Source organism: Astatotilapia calliptera, chromosome 19 (genome assembly GCF_964374335.1).
Source record: "Astatotilapia calliptera chromosome 19, fAstCal68.1, whole genome shotgun sequence".
Classification (NCBI taxonomy): Eukaryota; Metazoa; Chordata; class Actinopteri; order Cichliformes; family Cichlidae; genus Astatotilapia; species Astatotilapia calliptera.
The window spans coordinates 31,848,623-31,871,497 of NC_137440.1; the positions used below are offsets into that span (position 1 = coordinate 31,848,623).

The 22,875-nt window shown below is 44.0% G+C and overlaps 3 protein-coding genes across 11 annotated transcripts in view; all 3 read left to right on the forward strand.

The window, feature by feature from the left end:
• Positions 1-13,942, forward strand: part of LOC113011878 (inverted formin-2) — a 14,513-nt gene extending 571 nt beyond the window's left edge. Inside the window, exons 1-23 of one of the 9 annotated variants that reach the window (XR_013903936.1) lie at positions 2,036-2,109; positions 3,197-3,607; positions 4,173-4,288; positions 4,372-4,531; positions 5,260-5,293; positions 5,577-5,718; positions 5,923-6,055; positions 6,276-6,857; positions 7,247-7,392; positions 7,529-7,590; positions 7,666-7,768; positions 7,876-7,961; positions 8,062-8,162; positions 9,419-9,489; positions 9,572-9,679; positions 9,783-9,853; positions 9,954-10,074; positions 10,187-10,351; positions 10,633-10,735; positions 10,842-10,938; positions 11,287-12,111; positions 12,405-12,458; positions 13,164-13,942. Coding sequence is in view for 7 of the 9 variants with exons in the window: in XM_080294213.1 (XP_080150339.1) it covers positions 2,064-2,109; positions 3,197-3,607; positions 4,173-4,288; positions 4,372-4,531; positions 5,260-5,293; positions 5,577-5,718; positions 5,923-6,055; positions 6,276-6,857; positions 7,247-7,392; positions 7,529-7,590; positions 7,666-7,768; positions 7,876-7,961; positions 8,062-8,162; positions 9,419-9,489; positions 9,572-9,679; positions 9,783-9,853; positions 9,954-10,074; positions 10,187-10,351; positions 10,633-10,735; positions 10,842-10,994; positions 11,287-12,257 (3,885 nt within the window). In the remaining 2 variants the exon portion in view is untranslated. Of the gene's footprint in view, positions 1-690; positions 848-1,201; positions 1,331-2,035; positions 2,110-2,647; positions 3,090-3,196; positions 3,608-4,172; positions 4,289-4,371; positions 4,532-5,259; positions 5,294-5,576; positions 5,719-5,922; positions 6,056-6,275; positions 6,858-7,246; positions 7,393-7,528; positions 7,591-7,665; positions 7,769-7,875; positions 7,962-8,061; positions 8,163-9,418; positions 9,490-9,571; positions 9,680-9,782; positions 9,854-9,953; positions 10,075-10,186; positions 10,352-10,632; positions 10,736-10,841; positions 10,995-11,286 lie in introns of those variants that run through there. The other 8 variants (XM_080294218.1, XR_013903935.1, XM_080294219.1 and 5 more) reach the window with 8 other exon arrangements.
• Positions 13,943-14,062: 120 nt separating this feature from the next.
• adss1 (adenylosuccinate synthase 1) lies at positions 14,063-18,282 on the forward strand. The gene is made up of 13 exons (XM_026151697.2): positions 14,063-14,421; positions 15,271-15,373; positions 15,459-15,521; positions 15,600-15,650; positions 15,773-15,839; positions 15,964-16,071; positions 16,164-16,245; positions 16,335-16,461; positions 16,578-16,732; positions 17,259-17,383; positions 17,521-17,618; positions 17,718-17,867; positions 17,959-18,282. Exons 1-13 carry the CDS (start codon positions 14,233-14,235, stop codon positions 18,009-18,011), a joined length of 1,371 nt encoding a protein of 456 aa, XP_026007482.1. The 5' UTR covers positions 14,063-14,232; the 3' UTR covers positions 18,012-18,282.
• A 237-nt stretch (positions 18,283-18,519) lies between these two features.
• siva1 (SIVA1, apoptosis-inducing factor) lies at positions 18,520-22,410 on the forward strand. The gene is made up of 4 exons (XM_026151699.2): positions 18,520-18,774; positions 19,060-19,230; positions 20,548-20,701; positions 22,205-22,410. Exons 1-4 carry the CDS (start codon positions 18,654-18,656, stop codon positions 22,251-22,253), a joined length of 495 nt encoding a protein of 164 aa, XP_026007484.1. The 5' UTR covers positions 18,520-18,653; the 3' UTR covers positions 22,254-22,410.
• The last annotated feature ends 465 nt before the right edge of the window (positions 22,411-22,875 follow it).

The window sequence follows — 22,875 nt, forward strand, 5'->3', positions numbered from 1 at the left end:
GCTGTAACTTGGACATCGCGGGTTGTCACGCGTGGCTTTAGTCAAAAATGCCGATGTTACGTGCGCGGTCAGTCTGGGGCCACACTAACACTGAATTGCGTTTTAACTCCAGAATGCGCTTGAAGACTTTACAGGCATGCCTGTCACTCCCTCGAAAAGCGGAAAGACAATCAGAGGAGATGTGGATGTGGATGCTCCTTAAACGAGCACCAGATGTGCTCTGCTGCAATAATCATTATGTAAATACAGAGTGGAGTGGGGGGGGCAACAAGATTATTAAAGTGTGGATTAACGCTTAATTATTTGTAAATACTCAAACTCTAATTAACATCATCCATAAAGGGATTTACGTGATTTCAGCCGTAGTTTCAGTGTTTAAATGAAATAGTCTCAAATTTCATACAATTTCTGCTCAATCTGGTGTCTCAGTAGACTGTATATTGTTTATTTACTGTTTGTGATTACTGTCATACATGGCCCTGCACACAGAATCTGTGCATATGCTTCTGAGGAAATAAGTCAGTGGAGATGTCCCTGCATGTTCACAAGTGTTGAGGTTGTACTGTAGCAGTGGGCTGCTTGTGTAGGCGGCTAAACCAGAGGACCGGTGAGTAGGTTTGTCCTGATGCAGTGAATCAGCCTGCTATTAGTGGTACATGTTCTGGCAGACAAGGTCGGAAAATGAAAGCGGCTTATGTTTGAGGAGTGCAGAAAAGAATATGCTGCAAACATTAGTGCTGAGGAGCAGTTAACCAGAGGATCACTCGACGTAACTAAACTGCTAGATCTACATAGGAATTTAAGCAGCTATCTTACTTCTTTTCTTTTTATTATGCACCACTAAAAGGTGTGTCGCCTTTTTTCCTTTTATTTGTTGTTCCTTTATAGTTGCTTATCTACTGCGCGTGAATGGCTTTTGATCAGTCAGGTAATGGGAAACGGGAGTTCAGGGAGATTCTGGGTTGGCATCTAAAAGCTTTGTGTCTGAAGTAGAAAAAAACCTGTAATTTTCTATAAATAGAAATCTGAATTTGAACGAATGAATAAGTCTTGATAAGCACTGATTTCTTTTATTGAGAAATGCTGGATTTGGAGGGCCTGTGTCTGACATCAACAGTGTAGATTTAATCAGGTGGGTGGGTGTATGACTTGCAAACAAGTATAGACTTTTTGTTGGCTTTAATTGATAGAGGAGTAGAGAGCACACAGGAAAGTGCAGAGAAAGCAAAGTGGAATGACACAGTGGAAATTCTCCAGGCAGGATGTTTGGGCACACTAATGACGCTGTTTTGACACCGTCTTTTGGCATCTTAGTCACCTGATCAACCAAGTGAGCACTTTTTACGTGAAACTTCAGCAGCCTTTTTACTGATTTCAGACTTTTTGTACTATACGATCATTTTTGAATTGCATGTGTTGTTTCCCTACACATCATCTCTGATGTTGCTCAGCATGTAGCCCAGATATTTGTGCTTGGATAGAATGTGTCTTAAGTCGGAAAGCACTCCTTAGAAATGAAACTAAAGCATCAAAGGAGGAACTGGAGCTGTCATACCACCAGTGTATTTATCACAAGCCAAGCTTCCTCTCCCAGGAAAGTCCTTTCCTTCCCTTCTGAAAAGTTCCCAAACTGTGCTGCCAAGTCATGCCAAGTCGCGGCACGCTTTTTCTACACACCAGCCTCTCTTTGGAAGTGTGTGAGTCAGCTGTGGAATCCACTTAACAAAATTCTCAGCGCATTTTAATGACTCCCAGTAACTTCACAGTATTCATGACTGTGAAAATTCTCCCGTTTACAGGCGTCAATTTGCAACTTTTGTTCTCCAGTTACTTTGGAAATGAGAGCAAGCTGTACCTCTGAATCAGAAAGTGTGTAAAGGATTAGTGGCCATAAGTCTTATTAGCCTGAGAAAGAGGAGGAGGAAGGGGGTTAGGGAGCATGCATCCATTTTGTGACTGATGAACACGGCCCTTTGAAGAGCATTGAGAAGGCCTATTGTAAAAGACCATTGTCTGGCTGCTTGCTGCCACGGTAACACTCTCACACTGGCAGCAGGACTGAAATGCTGCAGTCAGAAGTGACAAATGCTTTGCCAGGAGAGAAAAAAAGTGAGAAAAGAAAGGCTTCATTTTTACCTTGACTCCGCAGAGCGGATTGAAATTCAATTTGGAGGATGTTTCACAAGACAGCAGCTTTGTTCTCAGAGAAAATACCCACTTATAGGAGTCAGCGAAGACATTTGCAAGCAGTTTCGTTTACAGAGCATCTAACATGCAGAAAGCAGAGCCTTATGTTGTTGCTTAGGTTGATAAAGAGGACTGGTGAAGGCTGGAATTCCTTCCTGGCCGTTTTCCTTTCCTGACCTTTTTTGCCCTGCATTGTTTCTCCGTGCTCGCTCCGTTGTCTCGTTTGTATATCCTTTCCGTGCCAAGTGTAAAATCAACAACTGGGGACACAGGAGCCTTCTTGTGGTGGAGCAGCTAATATTGCAACTTCAAGTTTGGAAACAAAGTATTTTTAGACTTTCGGGGCAAAGTTTTCCCCTTTTTTGGATTAAACTCTTACCCTGTTGACTTTCTCCGTGTGTCGGAATGTGCCTGTGTTATTTATTTCGAGGCTCGGGTTGAGACGGATTGGTGAAAGTGGGGATTGCACTGATGGGAAAATACACCAGAAAAAGGCGACTTTTAGGGATCGTGTGTGCCCATCAGTGCGTGAGCTTCCTTCTTTGTATCAGCTCTTCACAAGCACGCCTCCCAAACGTTGCAGTTTAATTCCAGCTAACTTGGCATTTAATTTATTGTTGTTGAAAATACTGAACAGGTTATCCAAATAGCATCAAGCCTGGCTTTGTGCAGAGTTCTGATGAGCTGGCAGTCAGACTCGCTCAAGCAGGATTAAGATGGAATGTTTGGCAGAGCTGGTGATGGCCGCTGACGTATCTTTTACTCGTTTCTAAAGTGCAAAGCTGTCGTTTTCCATTCTGCTTTCGATAAAGAATAGTTTTGGCCTGTTTTCTGTGGTTTGGATAACAATGATAGCCCTCTGCCACACAAGATTACAGCATGTCGGCGCAAGCAGGCAGGCGGTATCTGCACGCTACCAACTTGCAGAATTTCCTGAGAGCTGTTTCGCTTCATCTGTACAGCACTTGCAGAACTGTAAATGTTTCTCTTTTTTTCTCCCCACCTGCAGTTTATACAGCAGCAATGTCTGGAAAATCAGATGGGAAAAAGAAGTGGGCGGCGGTCAGGGATCGCCTGGGTTCCTCGCAGGACTCTGACACTCAGCAGGAAGCCAACCTGGAGAATTCTGATCCAGAGCTGTGCATCAGACTGCTCCAAGTCCCCACTGTCGTCAACTACTCTGGGCTGAAGCGTCGCCTGGAAGGCAGCGATCAGACATGGATGGTGCAGTTCCTGGAGTTAAGCGGGCTGGATCTCCTCCTGGAGGCCCTGGACCGTCTCTCCGGGCGCGGATGCTCTCGCATTGCAGATGCTCTCCTGCAGCTCACCTGCGTCAGCTGCGTCCGAGCAGTGATGAACTCGACGGCGGGGATTCACTTCATCATAGAAAACGAGGGATACATTCGGAAGCTCTCCCAAGGTTGACCACAAATGCGCTTTCCCAGTGTCGTGTTGATGCCTCTGCTCAGTCTCACATGGAAATAAACGTTCCAGATATTTCATTGTTAAAAGTTCTTTCAAATAAAGCCGTCTCCTCTTTAATGGCAGGAGATTTGACCTTTTTTTTTCGTGTTTTATGTAACATTTGTAATATTGTGTTAAAGTGGTCATAGCTCACATGATTAAAGGGTTCTCTGTGACTCATTCTGTCAAGCTGAATTTTCCAGGCATGTCCTCAGCTTTAACATGCAGACATGAGTCATTAAGGGTCGCTTCGGGACATCCCTGAATTTGTAATGTGACAGTGTGCTGTGAATATTGGATTTCCCCACCTACAGACACATATTTATCTACAGTACAGCAACAGATCTTTAGAGGGCAAAGTTCAAGTAGTGTTGCCTCAAAGACGGCAAAACAATCCTTTTACTTTAGGTCTGGACACAAAGCGGAAAGAGTAGACACGGGGGAATTATTTTAAGGAAAACTGATATGGAAAATAGGAGAATTCATCCTTTGCTGATGTGTGCAATCATTATGCTACACAGCGTTGGACACCTCCAACACCATGGTGAAGAAGCAGGTGTTTGAGCTTCTTGCAGCCCTCAGCATGTTCTCTCTGGACGGTCATCGGCTGGCACTTGACGCCCTGGAACATTACAAGGCAAGCAGATTAAACCTGTAGAAAAGTTAGCAGAGCTCCATTCTGACTTTCCTCTCACATCTCAAATGTGGTTTCTCCTTCAGGGCGTAAAGACACAGCAGTATCGCTTCAGCGTGATTATGAACGAGCTCCAGGCCACAGATAACGTCCCTTACATGGTCACGCTCCTCAGTGTCATCAACGCTCTCATCTTTGGGACAGAGGACCTCAGGCAGCGGGATAGGATGAGAAAGGAGTTCATCGGTAGGTTTGGCTGCTCCTCAACAGTTAATTCCTTTACTGTCCTGTTATAGGAAAAGGTGACGCTGTGGGTAAACTGTTAGCTCACAGTGAATACAAAGCAGGCCATGGGCAGGAGCGCTCATACGAATATATCTGTCACTGGGTCTGACTAAGAATAGGTCTCCTGGCCTCATTCTCACTTTTACAAAATGCCTGAGAATTAAAAAATAAATAAATTCAAGCCTTTATTAGATGGTGTAATTCATTCATTTTGCACCACAAATCAGCAGAAATGAAAATATCACCACTCTCAGAATAATTGGGCAGCATTAAACCTTGAATGCAGAGTAGGCCGTTTCCTCTGAGGGCCACTAGTTTATATTCTGTGCAAACACTGGTTTAACCTTTGACTAAGTTAACAGTTATTTTAAATGAGGAACAAGTGTTAACCGCCAAGCTTCCTGAAGAGCACCACATTCATGATGGTTTGAGAAATATCCCATAGCTTCTCTCCCCCAGCATATTAGTTTTGGACCAATCAGCCACCTGATTGGTCCAATTGGTTTGGACCAATCAGCCACCTGATTGGCCACGCCTCCTTTCTGATTGTTCACCCGTGACTTCCTGGAATTTCCCCCCAAACTAACATATAGTCCTGTGTGGCGGCAGGCGACACTGTTTGTAAGACATTTCATGATTTCTTGTTGTTTTACTCGGAGCTGTGTCATTTTGTGTTATTTTGCTTGCAGGGCTTCAGTTACTTGATGTTCTGCCAAAGCTGAGGTGAGCCATCCTTCTGGTGTTCACATTTGATTATTTTTTTCAGCCTCTTAATTTCCGCAATAAAGTCGCTGAGGTACATTTTTAAAGGTTCCTTTTTAAAAGCTATAATCACCGCAAGTGAAATGGTGCTTTTAGAAAAATAGTTTTGTGATGTATTTCCATTAATGGCATAAATTGGATCAAAGGTCCTTGTCAGAACTTTTTAAGGAAAAAACACTGAAAATGGGACTGAACTAAACTATGAACCGAGCTATGACTGTAATACGCGTGTGTGCGTTTGCAGGGAGCAGGAGGATGAAGACTTGATTATTCAGTGCGAAGCTTTTGAAGAGGCGATGGCTGAAGATGAGGAAGAGCTCCTGCGAGTGTATGGGGGCATTGATATGAGTAATCACCTGGAGGTTTTTACTACACTTTTTAACAAGGTGAGAAAAGCCTATTGAAATGGCTCTGTCAACTCCTCCTAATAAAAAATATAGTCCATCAAGCAGAACACTGCATGAATGCGGCTTTTCTCTCAGAAGTGTCACAGTAAAGAGAGGGATCTGTTAATAAGCTACAGATTAAAATACCTTATTATCCTTGTGCAAATTATCAAGCTTAATGTTCTTGTGGGTGTTTGTGTGCAGGTGAGCAGCTCCCCAGCCTCTCTCCAGCTGTTGTCCATCCTGCAGACGTTGCTGGTGCTGGGACCAGGGCGCCCTGACATCTGGCTGGCTCTGGAGGCCATCACTAACAGAGCCATACTGCTCGCCCAGGACTGTGAGTCAGCACAGCAGCAACAATGCTTTCACTCCAGATCAACACTTTAAAAGAGGCTAATGGCTGCTTAGTGGCCACATGGTGAAGACGAGTGATTATTCAGGCATATAGATCGCCTTGAGATGAAAGGCAGGGAGCCGGTGTTAGGATGGCTGAAAGCTTCTGTTGTAGAGTGGGAAGCTAATTCACATCGTGTGTGTGTTCTGGTTTTGTGCTGCAGCTCAGATGGAGTCCTGTGAGAAGATCATGCAGCGGCTGATGGTTTTTAAAAGAAAAAGCTGCGACGATCGGCACGAGGTGGACGGACTGCGGGTCAAAGTGGATAAGGCTGTGCAGACGGAGCTGGATCACCCGTACACGGAGAAGCCAAACAAAAGCACACCGTCCCCTAAAAGGCCACTGTGTACCTCTGTTCCACCGCCACCCCCACCACCCCCTCTACCGCCCTCTAAGCAGTGCCCGCCACCACCACCACCGCCACCTCCTCCACCGCTACCTGGAGGGTTTGCTGGTCCCCCGCCACCTCCTCCATTGCCTGGAATGGCTCCCCCGCCACCACCACCACCTCCTCTGCCCTTTGGACCAGGGGTCCCCCCTCCTCCCCCGCCCTTACCAGGGATGGGTGGTGGGCCACCACCGCCTCCACCTTTACCCGGCATGCCTCCTCCGCCTCCACCTCCAACAGGCATGATTGTGGCCCAGAGTAGCCTGGCCCTGGGCTGCAGCGCGCCCTCAAAGACAAGCCGCTGTCCCACTCTGAGGATGAAGAAGCTCAACTGGCAGAAACTTCGCACTGTTACTGGTAAGCGGATAAAACCTCCATTTTTTAAAATTTTTTATTTTAATTTTAATAACTGTCAAATCTCATACTAATTCTTCTGTTGCATAAATCTGTATTATCAGCTCATACAGTATAGGTCCCGCATTTTTAAATAGCAATAATTATGAGGAATTTAAGCAAAGGCATTGGCTGCTGCCATCTGTGTAGTGGACAGTTGATGGGAGTGGAGCGCTGACATGAATAGCGCTCCGAGTTGTTAAACCATCCAAAATTGGGTGTTAATTAATGTGGGTGTCGAAGGCTTCCCTCAAGTTTCTGGAAGGAGAGAGATGATCACTTGGCACAATGTCCGTACAAAAGTGGAGCCGCACAAGCTCATGACGGGTTACTCTTTTCCTTCGTGCACACAGATGGTCACTCCATGTGGGCCTCGGTTCAGAAAGAGCCGCCTCCTCACGAGCCCGACTACAGCAGCATCGAGCAGCTGTTCTGCCTCCCGGTGGCCGAACACAAAGACAAGGGGGCAGCTGCTCCTGTCAAGAAGGAGCCTAAAGAGGTGTGCTTGGTCAGCTCTCGACGGTGCTCCTCGGAGCAGAAACACTCAGAAAAACACTGCTAATAAGCAGAGGCGAACAATCAGTAATCCTGTTTTTGTTCTCTTACACCCCCCTTCTCCACCCACCTTTTTATAGATCACGTTCATCGACCCAAAGAAAAGCTTGAACGTGAATATATTCCTCAAGCAGTTCAAATGGTGAGATATCAAACACATTTTTGTGATTTGATGCGTTTTGCTCGTGCTTCTACCTTTTATGTTCTCTCCGTCCAGCACAAACGAGGAGTTTGTGGGCATGATCCAGAGTGGGGATCGGACTCGGTTTGACGTGGAGGTGCTAAAACAGCTGCTTAAGCTCCTGCCAGAGAAGCATGAGGTTTGTGCTGCCAACATCCTTACCTCGAGTGTTTTTATCTGCCAATTAAGGCCCTGCTTGAGAATGATGGTGCTTTGTCTGAGTCAGTGCTTTGTGTTTTCACGTAGATGGAGAATCTGAAGTCCTACCAGGGAGAGAAAGACAAGCTGGCAAACGTCGATCGCTTCTACACCGCTCTCCTTACTGTGCCGTGGTAACCCCCCCCCCCCTTCTTTTAAGTTTATTTCTGCTTTAAGTGTTGCTTGCGTGGCTGCCGTGTGCGTGACTTCTTCTCTTCTCGCTCTTCTCTTCAGTTATCAGTTGAGGATTGAGTGCATGCTTTTGTGCGAGGAAACTGCATCAGTGTTGGAGATGCTCAAACCTAAAGTCAAGTTTATGGAGGAGGCCTGCCACTGTAAGTAAACCTTAGTCCCTCACCTGTGTTCGCATGCATTCAGCTATAATTCTTAAGGGAGGGGTTCACCTTAAAATCAGTTTTCTGGCTTTTCATCAGTGTATCTGTTGAACTCTTGACTCCAATGAAAGCACATGGCACTTGCCTTGAGGATATTCAAAGCAGAAAATGTTGGATTTGTGCAACTGCAACGTCTCTTTCCAGAAATCATGATGCAGCTACTCAAAAAAAACCCAAATCCATAATTCTTATTTTGAGCAGTTTTGTGTGGGAACTATTTTCTCTCTTTACCGAGCCATCTACACCTGGAAGGGTGTCTGGCTCTGCATTCTCCGAATCATGCTGGCTTTTTGCACAATGTGTGTTTTATTGAGCACTTCTAGCCACCACATCCATCTCCGAGGTGGCTTGAAGCCAAGTGAGACAGAGCGAAGCCCACGATCCTCCGCCAGGAAAAGGGTGGAGCTGAGCTATCGTCTCATGTGGAGGAGTTCACGTATTTACAGGTTTAGTTCGTGAGTGGAGGAGTGCAGGATTGGCAAATGGATTTGCTGCACGATATGCGGTGATGCGGGCAGTGTGTTAGTCTGTTATGGTGAAGAAAGAGCTGAGTGTGAAGGCGAAGCTGTCAGCTTGATTAGTCCATCCCCATCATGTTGTCATGACTGAGCACTGTTTGTACAGGTGAGGAACGTAGTCATCCGCGTTCACTCCTCCACAGCCAGCTGAGGTGAGTGGGTGTCTGACTACGATGCTATCCGGTCGCCTCCTAGGTGAAGACGTTTTGGGCATATCCAACAGGGAGAAAGCCCGGGACACACTGGAGACATTATGTGCGTCAGCTGGCTTGGGAGTGCCTCAGGAAGAGGATAAGGCAGTGGTTTGGGGAGGAAGGAAATTGAGTAGATGGATGAATATATCCACCAGCTTAATGCGAGTAGATGGCATTACAGCCCAGGTGAGAGGAGTATCATTAATGTTTGCGTCCTGTTATCTGTCACAGGCGCATGCTTCACGTGGGGATGGATGTGGGCTTCCTTCTGTTCAGTGATGACGATGCATTCACTTAAGCAAGAAAAAAGTTCCTGCACAACGAAGCTTGTCTATTTGCTAAATAACTGGGACATCATTTATGAAAATAGCACAACAGGCCTGATTGTGGAAAAATAAGGAAATTTGATTAAGGGTGAACTTTGTTTTAATTGGCTAGCTTAAAATATGTCTTATATGTTAACACAATGTCACTGGTTTCCCAGCTCTTAGAACGAGCACGCTCATGCCCAGTTTTTGCAGGCTCATCCTCGACGTGGGAAATTTTCTCAACTATGTAAGAACCTCATCCCTCATTTCTCCGTCAGTTGAGCTGACATTTAGACAGTTTGCATTTTTAATCACTGGTCCACTTTCAGGGAAGTCACACTGGGAACGCCGAGGGGTTCAAGATTAGCTCCCTGCTCAAGCTCACAGAAACCAAGGCCAACAAGAGCCGCATTACGCTGCTTCATCACATCCTGGAGGTACGCAAACTGGCCAGCAGCTACTGCAGTGTCTTTTGGGGGTTTTTTTTCTCCTCAGTCATGAAATTGTTTAATCACCCATTGCATGGCTTGTTTTGCAAAGGAAGCAGAGGCAAACCACCCAGAGCTGTTGGCTCTACCGGATGAAATAGCCATATGTGAAAAGGCAGCAGGGTATGGAAATCTTTCATGCAAACTTAGTCTTAATTTTTTTTTCTTCAACTATTTTGTCAAAGATTTCTAACACTTGGCGCTTGTCACCCTTGCTCCTCAGAATTAACCTGGACTCTGTTCAGTCAGAAGCCAGTGCGTTACTCAAACGGCTGAATGAGACAGCCAAGAAAGTCTCCAACTCTGCGGAGGAGGTGAAGGAGCAGTATGCAAAAGTTCTCGAGGTAAAATGTCAATCTTTGCTTTTTCTCCAAATGGCTGCAAAACTGCATAACTCGGCACTGTTTTCTTGGCAGCTGGATCCACATCCCAAATGCTTCTCTCTCTCTGCTGCAGGCAAATCTGGAGTTGTTCGGAGAATTAAACGAGAGATTCGCCGCGATTGAGACGAAAAAGGGTGAACTGGCTGTCTATTTATGTGAAGATGCCAATCAGCTGTCACTGGAGGAACTCTTCGGTACCATCAGGACTTTCCGAGGACTCTTCATCAAGGCGCTGAAGGTCAGAGGCCGCTTTGGTTGATGTCAAGCATTATGAGACAATCTTAAGAGTGTGTGTGTGTGTGTGTGTGTGTGTGTGTGTGTGTGTGTGTGTGTGTGTACTTGGCACTGTTAAATCTTCCTCTTGTGTGTGGGAGGTAGTGTTTTGTTTGTAACATTTGTATCAATAAACTGTGGAAAACTAAGACATGTTAATATGCTACGGCCCAAATGACACAAAGACAAACTGCTATGTACATTTTGTACTTGCGAGATAGTGAAATCCTTCCTTAATGATAACAGGAAAACAAAACTCGGACAGAACAGGCGGCCAAGGCTGAGAAGAGAAAGAAGCAGCTGGCAGAGGAAGAGTCCAAGAGACAGAAAGGAGAGAATGGGAAAATAAGTAAGTTGTGAAGAGCGCTGTGTTCTTCTACTGTACTAGAAAATTTTGAACAAGATGTGATGTGACTATCGTGTTTCCCATGTCCTCTTTGTGCCCTTCTTTTTAGTCAAGAAAGGTTTTGTGCCGCAGAACGACGGCTGCATCATAGAAAACCTCCTGGCGGACATCAGAAAAGGTTTCAGCCTCAGAAAGACCCGGCCAAGGTGCGATTCGGAAAGCCTCCCTTCTAGTGAAATGCGTAGGGATACCTGCCCACATGGTAAGGATACGAGGCCGTGGTCTCCATCCGCAGTTCCTAGCTCCGCTCCTGATCCGCTTAACCGCGAGCCACAAAACTGCCTTGTTGGATTATTTGTGCTTCTGCACCGCCTCCCGTCTCGCTAAGTTAGCGCCATTGCTTTTTGTTTGTTTTTGTTTTTTGCTTTGTGGAGCCCATGTGAGCATTTCTTTTTATGGAGAGCCTCTAGTCGTCCTGTCTCATTGCTCGCTGCAGAACATCCCCTAACTTCAGATGTTAATTCTGTTAACTGATCGGCTGTTCTGTCCCCCAGGATCAAGTGTGAAGTCTGTAGGCGAAGAAGCCGTCGACATGGCCACCATTTCCGCTCCTACCGCGTCTCGGACAGAGGGTCGCCACAACAGCACGGGCGAGGTGAACGGCTTTATAAGCCCGTCAGAAGAGACTCTGCCGGCTCCTCAGCTGAATGCAGTGCACGACGGCACAGCCGCACCTCCAAGCACACTCCCAGGAAAGACAGCTCCAGCGGCACTCCTGGGAAGACCTACATCTCTGCAGCCAGAGAAAGATGCAGCATCACCCATAGATGTGACTCAAGCTCAGTCTCAGGTTAAAGGGGACCACCAACCATGCCTCCCCACAAATGGCTTTTCACTAGATTCAGCAGAGACCAGCGTCATCAGTCCTTCATCCCTCTCAGACTCTGACCTGCTGGAGGCTACGTTTGACGACACACCCAGCCCGGCCCCCGAGCAGCCAACGGATCTTAGCGTAAACGTTCATGTCAAAGAAATTCCAAGTACGGACACAAAGCGGAGCATGGAAAGCGATATTATGGGAGAGGGGAAAGGAAAAACTACTAATAAACCAAGCCATTTACCAGAGACTGTAGGGCAAGAGAAGTGGCACGAGGAGACCGCGTACACGGGGGCGAAAACGTCTGGCCAAGACGAGGTCGATAGTTGCAAACTTGCAGACCCCAAAAAGAGCCTGATTACGCTCGATGAAGGCATCGTGCAATGCGACGTCCAAGATGCACTGGAACCAGAAGATCTGGCATCTGTGTCCGAAGCCCTTAAGCCAGACCCAAAGAAACAGATGAAGCTCTTTAAACGAAACAAAAAGAAGAGTAATCAAGGTAACCTATCCATTCACTTCAATAAAGGCCATCTCTGGAATGCTAGCCTCTTGACGTTTCTTAAAGCGAATCCTCTGTTAGTGTTGTTTTTATTCCATTTAACATTTTATATCTTATGTATGGGCTATTTTACTATATGTGCATAAATATTTTACATGAATACATATCATTTAAATTAAATAGTATGAATGCAGCGTGCAGCATTTGTCTTGAAGATTGAATACTGAATGGATTTTTTAAAACCTGTGGTCCCTTTTTGTTTGAATGTTCTGTTTTCCGTTCTGAAACACAAGGTAACAGTGGGAAAGGACACACTAAACATAAAACAGGCTGTGTGTTGCAGTGAGGTAGGTCAAGTCGATGGGATGGCAAACCGTAAGCCGGAAATTAACTCAATCATCGTCAGAGCTTTTGTTCCAAATAACACGTCATCTGTTGGTCTAACCGGAATCTGGATCTCATTTGTCTGTGTTGTCTGACTTTTAACACACGGCCGTCTCTCTTAACGCTCTCCCAGTTTAGCTGGTTGTCGGGCTAAACTCTTGGGGTTTGTGATATCTGTTAAACTTGAGCCGGGGGGCAACATAAAAGTATTGTCTTGTGCAATAATAACTCATCTTTAATTAGTGGTTAATCTATTGAAATTAAGTTTTCTGATCTCAAACAGCCTCGCCGTTTGTGGAGTCTCTGTGAAGCCATTGTGGACAGTTATTTCATGAAAGCTGTCACTTTTGTGTCCTCTTCTTCTTCCTCCATATATTCTTGTCCATTCTCTGAATCTGCAACGATTTAACCTGCTAACAGTCTCGTGTGCTTCTTGTAAGCTGTTTTGTTAATTAAACTTTAATTAAACATACTGTACATGATATAAAATGTATTAAAAAAAATTAACTCAAACTCTGGGCATCTCTAAGCCAATAATAGTTTGCAAGCAAAGCGCCTCTCTGCCAAGGGCCTTTGAGCCGGCAGTGTCGCTTACAGAAATAACTGTGAAAGGTATTAAAGTACACGCTTTCATTCGCACTATTGATTTGAGCATTTGTTCTCTCTAGGTGACTCCAGAAAAAGAAAATCGAGAGGGAAAAGAAAATGCTGACTTCCGAGCAGGAGTTCAGAACAGTTTATTTTATTGGGATTCCATAATGTTGATTGGAGGATGTGGAAGTCTTCTGTGAAGCCTCATCCTGACCAAGAAGAGCGACCACATCTGAGGCTGGGATTTTTTTTTTTTTCTTCAATAAATGTTTATTTCTATAGCACCTTTCAAGACAGAATCACAAAGTGCTGCACATAAGATTACAAGTCATAAAAAGATTTAAAAAGAGAAAATAAAACAGGCAAAAAATTAACCAAAAGCAGTTTTAAAAAGATGAGTTTTGAGTTGTTGTTTTTTTTTTTTTTTTTAAAACAGCGACTGAGTCTGCAGTTAATGTTTGGGGAAGAGAGTGCCACAGTGGCAAAAGCTCTATCAGCCTTAGTTCTCCTCTTAGTTTTCACGTTACCGAGTCACTTTATGTAAACTGGAGGGTTTTTGTGTTTATGAGGACTATTTTGAGGGGGAGAAAAAAAGCTAAATGTTCTTTATGTTTGTATAATTGTTGTAATATGCAGTGAATGTGTTTTTGCTATAAGCTTTGTTTATGTTTGCAGCACCCATAAAAAGATGCAGTGTTTGGTTTGAGATATTGAATCATAAAATAATACAAATCTTATGTCTTAATTTCTTTGTTAATCAAATGATCTGCGACAGGATATATGCGTATAAAGGAGAGCGAGAATGGACTGTAACTTTTAATGTTGGGTATATTTTAATAAAATTGAAGATACTGTTCGTCTGTTCTGTTTTTGATCGTCTGATTCGCATAGATGGCGGTATTGAGGCAATCTGAATCTGTTAGAGAAGCCTCAAAAAGTAATGTTTAAGCAATTCCACCTTCGTGACGGTTGTGTAAAAACTGTTATCTCGGTGCTTCAGCAGCTTTGGGGGTGATTTGTTTGAGCACAGCTACGTACTTCTGTGCGTCTGGCTCTGACATCATCGGATATGCGGTTACACATATGGCAATGCTGCTCTTGGAGACAGTTGGGTCTTCTTGAGGCGGACAGGCTCAAGGCAACACCATGTCGCTCAGCTGGTCGGGGAAAGACCAAAAAAACGCAAATCAACCCGCTGCCACCGGGCAGAAGCGACCGCGTAATGACGCGGGGAACAAAGTGACCGTGGTGCTCGGTGCGCAATGGGGAGATGAGGGGAAAGGGAAGGTCGTGGATTTACTGGCTACCGAAGCTGACATTGTCTGCAGATGTCAGGTAAACGTGTGGATTTGATTTGCCTGTGAGTGGTGCTGCTGAGTATTTTTGCATGAATTCGTGATCTCACGATAAATTCTGTGACTTGCTGGCGCCTGGTAATGTGCAACAGGTGCGAAAGCGAAAACACTCGCACCTCCGGTATATTTAACGCGAGTGTAGCTGTGGATATTTTTCCCCACTACAATAAAGCGACGTGTTTATATTTGTGACGAATTTAAAATATGCAATCGGCAGCTGTGACAGCTCAAAACGAATGTCTTAAATACTGTCAGGCATCATGAATAAGTGCACTTTTTCGAAACCCTGACTACTCTTTTAATGCTTGTAATCGACCTAACACCTCGGGTAAATTTCCTCTGACTGACTCTTTCTGATTGCATTAAATCATCAATAAAAACAGGTCCAGACAGGTCAGTCTGTGACCCGGCCTTGCATAAGACACATAACGGTCAAGAGGTCTCTTCAGCTCCAGCAGGCACGGAGAAGGCTGTCAACAGCCTGCAGTGTTGTACTACTGACAGGACTAGAACCCTGTGTTCTGAAGGCTTGAGAGCCCAACCCACCGGGCTCCAGGGGTCACATTCTCAGGCTGACATGATACATGAGAAGGCCAGGTCTTATCCAGGGGGGAACAGAGTGGAGGATCCACCAGCAACAGCCAAGTCTGTTAGTTAAAATAGATGCTCGAAAAGCTCAGGAAAGAGGGCACTTATCACTCATCATAAAAATCAGACGGGGCATGTTAGTGTGGCTAAAAGTGATGAGGTGGCCTTGGGTGTTTGATTGTATGTCTTGCTCATTGCCAGTTACTATAATTATTAATAATAAACATTCTTTGATCCATAGGGCGGGAATAATGCAGGACACACAGTGGTGGTGGATGGGAAGGAGTACGACTTCCACCTTCTCCCCAGTGGGATCATTAACCCCAAAAGCATATCTCTTATTGGTAAAGGCTTCAATTTCTATTATTTACAGAGATGCGCTATTATTCAAATATTTACCTTCACTTGCTTTTTCCCTTCATCTTCTAGGTAATGGAGTAGTTATACATCTACCTGGTTTGTTTGAAGAAGGGGATAAAAATGACAAGAAAGGTATTTTTAGCAGAAATGAGTGAAACTAGTGTGGACTCAAATTAGCATGTAATCATGTGATTTCTATTCTCTGACCAGGTCTGAAAGGCTGGGAGAAGAGACTCATTGTCTCAGACAGAGCTCACCTCGGTACATCTATGAAGATGTTCTTTGTTTCCATGTTTAAATATATATATATATATATATATAGCCCGTTTAATTCATCTCTTCAAGGTTGCATCTTATCGATCGTTTTTTCTGTCTCTCCACAGTGTTCGATTTCCACCAGGTTGTTGATGGCTTACAGGAAACTGAAAGACAAGCGCAAGAAGGAAAGAAGTAAGGGTAGCGATAGTGAGGAGGGCAGGACACCATTCAGAGTCAGCCTGACCCTTTCCCAAAGGACGCAACACGATAATTTATTGAATACAACACTGATCTCACACATTGTTTTACGTAATAGCATTGGAACTACCAAGAAGGGCATTGGACCTGCATACTCCAGCAAAGCATCTCGCACTGGTCTACGCGTATGTGATCTCCTGGGTGACTTCAAGGACTTCTCTACTAGGTAGGAATGGTGTGTAAAACTCAGGCAGAGGAGTCAAATCCATTTGTATACAGTGATATGTCATGGGTAACACCTCTGGTAAATCTCTTTAGATTCAAGAATCTCGTCCAACAGTATCAGTCCATGTATCCATCCTTGACGGTTGACGTTGAGGACCAGCTGAAAAAACTAAAGGTAGAAACTGATAAGAGTGATGTTATTGAGTGACTGTCTGTTATTGTTTCCAGCACTGAGACATATCTCTGTTTTCTTGCTTCATGGAGGAATTCGCTGAGAGATTGCGGCCGATGGTTAGAGACGGTGTTTATTATATGTACGAAGCTCTTCATGGCCCCCCTAAGAAAATTCTGGTTGAAGGGGCCAATGCTGCTCTGCTTGACATCGACTTTGGTAGGAGCCATAGCAATAGTTTTGTTGTTTTGCTTTTTTTTTCACTTTACTTTGGATATGGGTGATGAAAAGGGAAGAAATCGCTGCTGCTGTAATATACAAAATTGTCTCTCTAGGAACATATCCTTTTGTGACATCATCAAACTGCACCGTGGGAGGAGCATGCACCGGTCTCGGCATCCCTCCGATGAATATTGGTGACGTGTTTGGCGTCGCGAAGGCCTACACGACCAGAGTCGGCATTGGAGCCTTCCCCACCGAACAGCTCAATGTGAGTGCCTGGTATCGCAGCAGCACTTGGCAAATCTTGTCACGCGTTTGGCTTTTGGCCTTCACGGTCTGTGTATTGTAAAAAGAGACACATGACATGTTATGTAACACGCAGATATTCAGCTTGACATATACAGTTTGTTTGTGATCCCCCAGCTGACACACAGGCAGCACGGCTGGCAGGCCTGTGTGTGAAGGGGGGGGGGGTATTCTCACTGAGTGCAGCTGTCAAATTTTGTGAGAGACGGCTCTTTACCTCTTTTCCAGATCACATGTTCGCAGGGATAAATTTAGGGTCAGACTCTTAGTTAAGGATATATTTACTGTGTGTGCTGGGGTTAATGTTACCTGTAACGGGAACAGGCCATAGGGACTAAGGTCAAGATGTTCAAAGGGCATCCTCCAACTCGTGATGTTTTATTGTACTCGGCTGTGTGTACTTAATATGCATGTATTTTTATTTATTTATTTTTAGATCTTTAGGATCATAACAGGCAGAGATGTTTATTTCTTGCTTATTTCTGTAGGCAATAGGAGAGCTGCTGCAGACGAGGGGTCACGAAGTGGGTGTGACCACGGGAAGGAAGCGACGTTGCGGCTGGCTGGATCTGGTCATCGTCAGATATGCTCACATGATTAATGGTTTCACTGCGTGAGTGATTAGGACTGGTGCTCATCTGCTGCTTTGTGGTTTTTGTGTTTTATCCCACGAGCATGCCATTTTCCTGCACCGTCACACAGCCTGACACTGATTAACCGCACATGTTAAATGTGACATCTATTCAACAGCATTGCTTTGACAAAACTTGACATTCTGGATGTGCTGGATGAAATTAAAGTTGGAGTTGCCTACAAACTCAACGGGAAGAGGATTCCCCACTTTCCAGGTTGTGGAAAAGAGTAAACGATTTCCCTAATTTGATGGTCTTTGTTTAGGACTGACTGATTAAAGAGTTGGTAATAACTGGTTTCTTTTCAACACAAAGCCAACATGGACGTTTTGCAGAAAGTGGAGGTTGAATATGAGACCTTCCCAGGTTGGAAGACAGACACTTCAGCAGCTAGGAAGTGGAATGACCTCCCAGTCAAGGCACAAAACTACATCCGCTTCATTGAGAACCACATTGGAGTTCCTAGTACGTGTGAGAGAAAATAACACTCGTGTATCTCAATATAAATTTTCTCACACATAACCAAAACTCTTTGTGCTCTTTTCTCTCTTCTTAGTCAAGTGGGTTGGCGTTGGAAAGTCCAGAGAGTGCATGATCCAGATGTTTTAAGTCTTTATCCCACCCCCTTCCCTTGATGGAAGCGCTGGCAGTGTGTCATGTTGAAGCATGTTTCTCCAAGTTACCTTCACTTCATTATATAATAAACAAACATATAAGCTTTGATCCACGCTAACTGTGTTTGTTGTGTTGTAGTTAAATATCCCACTGTTTTTGTGAGTCAAAATATTGGATTTATAAATACATTTATAGCCATATCGCAAATCAAAAACGTGGATGTGTTTCCATGATCCAATAAAGAAAACGTTTTATGATAATCTGATTTCTGGAGCCCAGTCTTGCTGTTTTCAAAAAATGATATAATTGTCTATATATTACTAATTTACTGTTAGCTGAGTCCATTGGGACTGTATTGACTCCATCACAAAGATAAATTAATTTGTACATTGATTTTTTTACTCTGATTTCTAAAATTAAAATCCGTAACACACAACATTGACGACAGTCCATGAAGGCAGCATGAAAAGCATTAGTCACGTGGGAAAGTGGCGCACTTTCCGGAACGGGGATGAGCACCCACGTGACGGTAAAACGTCCTTGTGATTGGCTCCTGTCTGCCTCCGTTTCATTTTTCCCGCAACAAACAAGTGTGGTCCTCCGTGGGAGTAAGGTACAGCACTTTTAGCAACCAAAATGACGAAACGAGCTTGTCCTTTTCCGGAAACATTTTCTTCCCAATACAAAATACACATTGGGCAACAGGAGCTGAATAATTACGGCGTGTTTGGGAACAAATACAGGCAAGAAATATACGGTAAGTCCACCTTTCTGGGTACTGTGTGGCTTCGCTGCACCGTTAGCCAATGCTAGCATCATCGTTGCGCACATACCTGTTAGGTAAGCTTGCGCTGTTAGCTTCAAGTATATCGTCCTTTTATATTAGTTTTCAAATCGCGTAGGTCACTTTGATTGTATTTGAGTGTATAGTTAAACTACACTATCGATCCTACATTGTTCATTAACTTTGCCTGCTGTTGTTGCTATGAACATTAGCTTCTTGGGTTCAACTGTAAGTGCCCCCGCTTCCATTTTCTCATAGAAAAGACGAAAAACCTACTCTTCAACGGTGCCAAGGCAGTGGTGGGCAAAATATGGACCGGAGAGGAGAAGTCCGTAGAGCATGAGCCCCCTGCATGCAGCCATACGCTTCTGAGGGGCCAGACGCTGATTGGACATGATGGCAGACTCACAAAAACAAGTGGTGCACAAGGTGAGCCTGAACTGAAACAGATGAAGAAGAGTTTGAAGTCTGTAGTTGATGCACCCAGTAAAGGATAAGCAAAAATGAAAAGCAGAATTAGTTTAAATGTGTGAAAAGTAAACTATTCAGTACTGAACCAACAAGGATAGCTGACGAACCAGTCAGTTTTCAGTGCAGTGTGGTGTGTGACCATCGCCAGAGTGCTTTAGTCCAGAGTTTATGATAAGATGGGAAGCAGAAATGATTATTGAGCAAAAGGTAAACAAAATACATGTGAAAACAGTGACATCTAGTGACACACTGAACCTCTTGTAAATGGAACAAAAGTAAAAGTCCATGTATGTGGTCTTTTTGAACCTATAACCTAATGAAAACTGCATGATATCTGTAAAGAAAAGTGTCTACATAGATGATCCAGAATAAAGTTTAGTTAAACTCAGCTGTAATATGTTTTAAAAGTGTGTTTTGTGAAATAAGGAAAGGGGCAGGTGCATAAATGCTTCTACTTAACCTCCATTTATTATGTTGGTGTTATTGATGACTTGTCCAACAAAATTCCTGTAAAATAAATAGAAGGTGGATGACTTTAAATTCCTGGGGTCAACCATCCAAAGCAATGGACAGTGCACAAGAAAGGTGAAGAAGAGTGTGAAGGCAGGGTGGACTGTTGGGTTATTTATGACAGAAGGATAACAGCAAGAGTGAAAGGGAAGGTTTACAAGACGGCATTGAGACCTACTGTGCTGTAAGACAATGGCACTGGCACAAAAACAGAAGGCCAAGCTGGAGGTGGCAGAGTTAAAGACATTAAGATTTTAATTGGAAGCATCCAGGATGTAGCAGATTAGAAATGTGTAGGTCATTCTGGAGACACAGTTGAGAGGTAAGACTGAGATGGTTTGGACGTGTTCAGAGGAGGAATAGTGGATATATTGGACAAAAGGATGTTGAACAGGGAGTTATCAGGCAGAAAGAAAATGGGGAAAACCATAGAGAAAATTAATGTATGTAGTAAAGGAGGACATGCAGAGGGTTGGTGTGACAGCCGGAGATGGGGTGAGATGGAGGCTGTGGTCACTCCTAAAGGGAGCAGCCAAAAGATCTACCAGGTCGAAGAAGTTATCCTATCAGGCTTGAGTCTCTTTAAAAAGTGACATTGAAGTTTCTGAGTTCAAAGAAATGACAGATAGTCGGTTCAGTTCATGCTTTCTACCAGCAGATGTCAGCATTATTGCATGTTTGGATGCTTACTTTGGTTGCTTTTAACCTGCATGTTTTCCTAAATGCTTTGTTTCACTGTACTGTACGGATGTCTCTGCTATTTAGGTGCACCGGTGCCTGCTACACGTTGCTGTGTCTGTCAGAAGAGCCAGGGGTCCAGAACACGGTGCTCCCAGTGTGAGCGTCAGGTGTGTTCCTCCTGTAGCCGCCAGTGCTCCGGGTGCTCCAGCCTCTGTTGCTCCGTTTGCACCATCATAGAGTAAGTCACATGTCGATTTTCCTTCTCGCTCAGTGTCAGATGTGTCAGCCATTGTTTAAGTTGAAAACCTTAAAATTAAGTCACTGTTTTTATCTTATGATTCACAGCGTGCTTGTTTGCTTTCCAGACATAAAATGTACAAGTCATAATATAACTGCAACTAGTAAAGTTACCAAAACCAAGCGCATCCGTGACTGATATCCTCAGCTCAGATGTAATTCGTATAAATGCTCAAGGTAGTTACTAGGTGTGTTTTGGAAAAGCACTTGCCATGGCAGTGAAGATGTGCCTTTACATGTGTGGGCTTCAAGCTGTTATCAATCTGTTGAAGGCTTTCCTTTGTGTTCACACTGAACTGAAGACACGTCATGGTAAATGATTTCAGTTCAGTGTTTTTTGTATAATGCCAAATCACAACAACAGTTTCCTCGAGGCATTGCATTTTCATTGCGCATCTCTAGTCTTGTTGACCACACTAAGAGCTTTGCACTGCATGCCGCATTTACCCTTGTAGACACATGTTTGTACAGTACTTTTATTCTAGACATACAGCACGTTCTTGCTCTCGCACACCAATAAAAGTTCAGTGTCATCGTGATGCAACATTTCTGCAGCTGGGAATCGGTTCACCGACCTTGTGATTATTGAATGACCCGCTCTGCTTTATGAGCCTCAGCCACTGCTCATCAGTCCACACATATGTTACAATGAAATTTGTGAAATTATTTATTTTTTTGAAAGAGTTGGATTTAGTATAAATGAAAACGTACACATCCTACTTACAGTCTTCGGGACCTAAGCTCTCTTTGTTTTAGTTGTTTCCGACTCGGTGAACATTTTAGAGGGAGTGGCGGTTGAGGTGGCGAGACCGGATCAACCATGTAATTAAGGAGTCTAAATATTAATACAAGTGGCATGTTTCAGTCTTTTAATGTTCAATACGTTTACAGAACTTTGTAAAATTGTTGTCATTGTCAAGGCTTTTGCAGTGTCTCTGCTTTCTTCACACCTTCCTTCTGCCTCGTTCTCACTACAGAACTAGAAAGGCTGCACTGGTGAGGAACATGAAAGTTTCTATAAGTTTTGGGGAAACATTTGAGGAAGCTGATTCAGAGAGAGAGAGAGAGCTACAAATCAATGAGGGCAGTAAAATATTTGATGGATGAAATCCAATATTAATTTCAAGTTGTTTTAAAACATGCAAATGTGTTTTATGAAACTCATGTTGGGGATAATTGTAAGATCTGTGGTTCCCCGGTCATTCTGATCCCATGCAAATTGGGCTTAACAGGATAGTCTTTTGTTTTTTTTTGTGGGACTGTTGTGTAGGTCACAATGCTTTCAGTACAGTCATTGAAGTTGGGATTTTTTTTCCTCATTACTATGTTCCATCAGGTTGGATTTCAAGTCATTTACAAGGTGTGCAATGGTGCAGCTGTAGGGGTAGGTCTGTATGAACACGCTCGACTTGTGTGTAAATTGTACATTTTCTCTGTTCCACAGTTACAGCGGACGATATGATGAAGTACTGTGCTGCAGCTGCTCAACGTAAAGGGAAGACCAGAGGACGAACCAGATGTTTGTATATGTAGTTGTCTCTTATGAAATATTACTGAGATTGAATTTTTATACCTTGTGTTTTTATGTGAACCAGGTGTCTTGTAAATATGTATTTCATTCTGAAATAAACTTTAACACTTTTGTATACAGCTCTTTGTGTCTGGATTGTGTTATAGTATGTGACATGACAAACGAAAACTAGAGTCGCACAGGTTGCACAGGTGTCTGTGTTTTGTGGGTACAACCATCAGCAGGTGGCAGCAAACTTCAAGTACTTGGATCAGTTCCTCTCAGACTGGGCACATCCTCTGTGGACAAACACATTTCTCTCGCTGTGCTAAACAGGCAGAGTTTCAACCTTTTAGTCAAAGTATGTAAGTTTTTGTCTGCAATGATAATGAGATTCTGATCCAGCCTTCCTTTTTTTTTTTTTTTTTTTTTCTTCACAGCTGACCTTGAGGATCTCCTATCAAATGTATTTATTAAAACACAAGACCCAGAGGTTGAACAGAACCAGACCTCTGCAGCAGACGATTTGGCTGCAGTCGTCCCTGCTGGACACGACCTTGAGGCGCAGTCATCACTTTCTCTTTGGCTGCTGCGTGTCACTGACG